The sequence below is a fragment of the Anabrus simplex genome, chromosome 4 (genome assembly GCF_040414725.1).
Source record: "Anabrus simplex isolate iqAnaSimp1 chromosome 4, ASM4041472v1, whole genome shotgun sequence".
Taxonomy (NCBI): Eukaryota; Metazoa; Arthropoda; class Insecta; order Orthoptera; family Tettigoniidae; genus Anabrus; species Anabrus simplex.
The window spans coordinates 322,551,660-322,558,176 of NC_090268.1; the positions used below are offsets into that span (position 1 = coordinate 322,551,660).

At 40.2% G+C, this 6,517-nt stretch overlaps 1 protein-coding gene across 1 annotated transcript in view; it reads right to left on the bottom strand.

Moving 5' to 3' along the window:
- The window catches only part of Wnt10 (Wnt oncogene analog 10), a 196,904-nt gene extending 194,605 nt beyond the window's left edge, over positions 1-2,299 (bottom strand). Inside the window, exon 1 of the mRNA XM_067146509.2 lies at positions 2,256-2,299. Within this exon, the coding sequence (XP_067002610.2) occupies positions 2,256-2,299 (44 nt within the window). The remainder of the gene's footprint in view (positions 1-2,255) is intronic.
- Between the last annotated feature and the right edge of the window lie 4,218 nt (positions 2,300-6,517).

Sequence of the window (6,517 nt, forward strand, 5' to 3'; positions counted from 1 at the left end):
CAGTTAATATTCTCGATATGACCTGCATAATATATGAACCGAGTAGTGGAAACTTTGATAGATACAACGCCAAAATGTGTATCAGCAGCCTATCATCTGAAAGTGAATTCTGTTCATAAGATTGTTTCAATTAAAGTTACTACAACGCCATCGGAGGAGCAGAGAATATAAAATAGTCGTACGAGGATTCAGTCGAGGAAATTTTACGGCGATATTTTTGAAGAGAGGGAAGAAAAGTGCAAGATTAAAAGAAAATTGTCTTCCAGATATGTAGGTAGAGGTTATATTCATCACAGTGCTGCAGGGTATGTTGTGATAGTACATATATCACACCCCCGAATTATATGTAGAAGTCAGAGATATTATTGTCAGTATTCGATTTATTATATTATTATTATTATTATTATTATTATTATTATTATTATTATTATTATTATTATTATTATTATTACTATTATCAGTATTTCATTTGTATATTTTGCCATTTATATTGGTAAGCTGGAAGATATCCACATATGTAGGTATGAGTAATTTGTTTTGCACGAGTGGGAAATCATTGCTTTAATAACTCTGGTAATTTGAATGAGTCATATGGCTGCCCCAGTGTTTGTTGTGATGTACTTGTGTCGGGAAATTCATGAGTCATGTATATATCCCAGCCTGATGAGATGAGCTTGTTGTTGTATTAGGAAAGTTTGGTGAATCATGGAATATACCCCAGAGTTTGTTTATCTCTTGGGAGCTAGGTCTTGACAAGAGGTTCACTCATGATTGGCTGACAAGCACCAATCCAGACGTATCATCTGAGAGGAGGGGGATGTTGATGTCTATAAAGGTTGATCATACGGCGGCAACCTAGAACATTGTAAGGGTGATTGTAGAGGTGATTGTAAAGGAACGAGAATGAAGATAACTACAACTACAACTCCAACTGACGCACTGTACGGGAAGGAAGTGGTGCTGATACACGGTACTGGAGTGACACGGCTGCAATGGACTGGACTAAAAACGTTCGTGGAGCGTAGTCTTGTTATGTTCGTGGAAAGTGGCTGATTGTGGAGAGTGCTTGCGCATTAAGTATTGTAGCACTTGTGGCGGCCTAGCATTATATGTTGGTGAAAGCTATCTCAGACTTTCCATAAATTTATATGTTGAGGATCGACAGACGTGTGTATATATCTTTACAACAAGTGTTAAAATATGTGAACACAGTAGTACAAGGTACAGTATCTGTGTGATGTGATAACTGCCGATTATGAGAATCGGTAAGTCGAATTGATATAGAGACAGTGAAAGGTATTTATCTTCATACATGTACATTGTTCATCGGACTATTTACAAATGGTAACTTAGTTCTCGCTTTCGTTTTCCCACGATTTTCATTATTATTGTTGTTGTTGTTGTAAATATGGAGTCTTCCAGCAATATTTTATGTGTGTATTATATGTATAATGTTGTATGTTGATGAGGTGCTCATGCACGGAATTTGTTAAGAATATAGTTAGCTATTTTAGAATCAGTGTTATTGATGAACCTAGGTGCAGTTCCTACCTAATTAGTCGTTTTCAGAAGGTTAGGTAAGGCCTGCAGCAGATGTACCAGTACGCAGCATTATGTACACGCCCTGGGATATACAGTTTATCATGCTCTTATCTAAATTCGAGGGATCCATTCTGGTGAACTCTGGCGCCCATACTACGGACATTTCGGTTAATTATGCTTATTAATTTTATTAAGTTTTTGAGTAATTTTATTTATATATTTTTATTTATGATTTTATTGATCATTATTATCAAAAAAGTTACAATGTATAACTGCAAGGTTTCGAAAGAGTTGACTCTGTCTAAACAATTTATTTGGTGAAGAGAGACTGTTCCGACACGGAGTAATTCCGACTACTAAAAAGAACAAGAGCAAGCAGGGATTTTTTCGTAGATGTAACAAAGGAGTGGCAGAACCAGATATAAAGAGACAGATTGAGAACCTCCAGAAAGGACATACGATATCAGGGCTAAAGTTGTTGCCAGTACATTTCAACATAATCTTCCAGAACTAGAATGAAACTCGACGCTGCTTCAAGCAACCTTATCTGATTGCGATAAGCTGGGAAACACATCCAGAAACTGAACGAACTACAGCCTTGGCCCTTTATTTCTCTACAGATGAGTATGTTTGTCCTTGTATAAGTCAACTCTGTCCATTCCAAGAAAGTGGACATTACTTTGTAAGACACGTGCCATACAGTTTCTGGCTACCTCAAACCAACAAGCGTCGAAAAGCTGAAGCGCACTTGTGGCATAGCTCTACCTTCAATCCGACGACAAGTAGCAGATGAAACTGAGAAACTCAAACAAGAGGTGGACAACTGTCGTCCTCTCTGTGATCATGAGAGGTGAGGCCAGGACCAGCCTCACCAACCATTCATAGGAATCAATACTGACAGCAACAGTCAACACTATTCGACTGGAATCGGACAACAGAAGGAGCTCCAGTACATACTTCGCAATCTTGGCCTGACCATTAATAGGATCAGAACAGGAATGCCTAGAACAAAGGCTATAATAAAAAGATGGGGTTATACACAGATTAACGACTGCGACTGTGGTGCAATTCAAGATCTTAAGCATCTATTCCATTGTCCAAAATGACCTGTGAAAACCCAACTTGAAGACTTCATTACAGTCAGTGATAAAGCTATTGTGGCTGCTTCATATTGAGGCGCTTTTAGCATTTGAGGAGACTTGGATATGATCATCATCATAATCTTCACCTGATTGGACGCTACAGGTGAGGGTGTGCATATTGTGCATGCATCATACTGGTGTACAAAAGTGGAATCTTGCCTTCATAGCCTGTACGGAGATGATTTCGCTTTTTCAGGTATACTGACACTTTATTGTTCTTAACGGAGATCCAAAATTTATTACATTTAAAGTATGGCTCCGTGGCTAACTGGTTAGCATTCTGGTATTTGACCTAAGAGTTCCGGATTCGATTCCTGATATGGTCGGAGATTTTAACCTTCGTTGGTTACTTCCTCTGGCTCGGAGACCAGGTGTCTTTGCCGTCTTCAACATTATATTTCATTCTTAGTTGGACTCCATCCTCACAAACGCGTATGTCGCCCATGGGCGTTATCTCTGGAAACCTACACAAAGCCTCTCCAGCAGTCACACGCGATTATTTATTACTCATTATAAAATTATCAATGTCTTCACCTAAGAACTCACCTATCAACATCCTAAGAGAACTTTCCGTTATAGATGTTTAAGTCTTTCTTAAACCAAAGTTTATCACAATTAGAGTTGCGACGATGTTTAAAACCAGTTAAGTATATTTGTTAAAATACGACAACCTTGGTTTTAAACAACTTAATACCAAGTAAAGTTGGTGTAATTGGTTAGATAGGAAATGTCAATGCTCGTAAAGAAAAGTAACATGTAAAACTGTTACAATGGGCGTTTTCTTAAATACATCCCACAGCCCAAAATATAGAAATACGTTATTATTCGACATGTAACTCAAAATTGTGTGCAAGCCGTACTTGAAATATTAGAGAAGAAATGTCATTATAAGGCAACATTGTCTAATGTTTACCTCTTGTAGGCTACTGTACATGATAGCAAAGTATAAAGAAAAAGCACGAAAACAAAGAAATTATCAATTCATCTCCAGAACAAAAAATAATGTCTGGTAGTTCTAATCATAATATTAGTCAGATGTGACTGGAATGTTTCTATGACCTGTGTGTCACTCATGTACCTGAGGTTCCATCGTATATAAACCCGTTTTTCAGTTGTGCGTGGAGACAGTCTGTTTCATAGTGGAGTGTGAATTAGTCCGTGAGCTGACCAATTACGCTCACTTGCTACTGAGGAAGGCGGTACATTCAAAATTCTAGAAGCAAGTGAACATAAGGGTTGTTTGGTACATAAGTCTTTCCACCATACAGGAGATACGTGTTTTGGTGCAGTCAATGAAGCATTATGTTGGGAAAAGCCTTCGGCTGCCCGAAATGAGGCCGAATTTCCCATAATAACGCCACTGTCATATCCCAATTCTTGAGTCATTGTTGCGATGAAGTCTAGAGCCTGTGTTTCCTCCTGGCTGAGAGTTTCCCGCTTAAAACATATTTGTCGCAGCATGAATAGCTTTACATGCAAACTTGTGCCTCAGGTTCACAGCATCTTTAATGGAAGGTTTGTCTACTGGAGAAAAGTACAAGTACACCAAGTACAAAAAACAAATTACAAGTACAGTGTCTACTTCCCTAGAAATGCTATCACAGAATTCATGTGCATCCGATAGTAAAGAATTATCGGCTTCAACCTTGCGTATGGGTTCTGCCATTGGTCACGAGAGACGCCGTGCCCAATCAGATTGCTGTCATGTTTCAACTGCTAACACAGAACTTTTTAAGTGTTCTGTCGCGTTGCACAGTTTGGCATGCAATAGTTTCTAACACAGCCTCTTTATTATTAAGTAAACTGGTCAATTGCTCTTGGATTGATGTCGGGTGGATAGACTGACGTGTCGAGGAATAAAGTCGTGATTTTATCGTGACAACAGCTCGGCCAATATTCTAAAGAAGTATAAGACATGGTGAGGAAAGATAAATTGCACTGTATTTTGCTTCAAAATTAATTGGAGTTTTCAGTGAAGTAAGTGCGTAGAGGTTCGTAGCAGTGGTCTTAGACAATGCGCGAAATATGCGTGCTGCGTGGAAAATAGTAGAGGAGCAAAAATACATACATATCTTACATAGGTTTTGCAGCAAAATATCGTCGCTGCCGGGACAAAACCTCCTATGTGAAATATTTTAGCTTTGAACTTTGGCCGATAAGGTTCTGTCATCTAAGGTGCAATATTGTGTGAATATTGTCAAGGCATTCTAGGTCTTCATAATGTATGTGCTGCGGGTCAGTATATCACCAAAAATATTATCACATAGGAGGTTTTGTCCCGACAGCGACGATATATTTAATCCACTAATAAAGGACATAATGTCACCAAGAACGCTGCAAGACTGCTTCCATATAGCAAAGGAAATAAGTGTAGATACATTCTTTCTTTTAGGATCGCCATGTCCCACATGCTTTGTTGAAAACCAAGAGGAAAGAGAAATACGGTCATACCTCCGTGACGCTAAGGCTTCCATCACCAAGCACATTTCCCGCATGCTCTGTCGCTGTGTCATTACGTGTGAGTGAGTGAGACGTGTTAAGTGACCAGTTGAATACAACACAAAATGGTGCTGACGACGAGTATTATGCGCAGCACGATTCGTGGAAAACCTGTGTGGAACTGTTTGTGCAAGAGTTTAATACGGGAAGTGTTGTGCAAATACAGCAATCTGTTGCAAGAGTTCAAGCACCAGAAAACATTGCTCGAGTGAAGGAAAGCCTGGAAGTGAGTCGGACGAAATCTCAACGCCGTTTATTAGAGCGAGAAGGAATTAAGAGGTCGTCGTGTCGAAACGTTATCAAAATAACATGCATCTGTATCCTTACAAACGATGAAATGGCGTATGGCTTTTAGTGCCGGGAGTGTCCGAGGACATGTTCGGCTCGCCAGGTGCAGGGCGTTTTTTATTTGACTCCCGTAGGCGACCTGCGCGTCATGACGAGGATGAATTGATGTTGAAGACGACACATACACCTAGCCCCCGTGCCAGCGAAATTAACCAATGATGGTTAAAATTCCCGATCCTGCCGGAAATCGAACGCGGAACCCCTGTGACCAAATGCCAGCACGCTAACCATTTAGCCATGGAGCCGGACTGTCTCCTTACAAATTTACTGTTGTGCAATCATTAAAGCGTCCAGACGAATCTTTGCGTGTTGAGAACTGCTGGTGGTTTCTGAGTGAAGAGAACTCAGGACTTTTGGGTATTCAGTGTTTCATTTCTTCAGACGAGGACATTTCCAGCATCTTCTGTAATGTTCATTAACAAAGGTTAATCCCGCATTAGTCCTATTGTAATATCTTCTGCGCCAGTTTTATTGTGCCCGTCCGGTAGATCTACTTGCCACCGCCCCGTCATTTACAGTCACTGTTCTGTGCACCGCAGTGTCAAGTTTGCGATGCTCCAGTAGCCATCTTATTCGTTTTACCATGGCTAAATTGATAGGCAGATCCGTCCTTCTACACTTAACAGTTCTGCAGGATGACGTCACACTTTTGGTACTTCAATGCATATATGTTCAGTCTTCAGCCCTAAGGCTTGTTGGATCCTCAACAGCTCTGCCATCAGCTGTCATAGATGACCTAGGCATCACTGAAGAGGCGTAATAGGGAAATAAGGAGTGAGGTAGTTTCCCGTTGCTTTCCTTACTGAGCCAGAAGTTGTTGTTACATATCAGTCTGCCAAGCCCACTGAAATTCATGCACCAACCGACCCTATGAGCAACATTTTTCACACCATTCATAGCAGGGACTGGCTGCACAAGGAATGGCATTTCTAGCATCCCTTATACCTCAGTCGCTTTCATATTGTCAAAGCCAAGGATAAAACAGA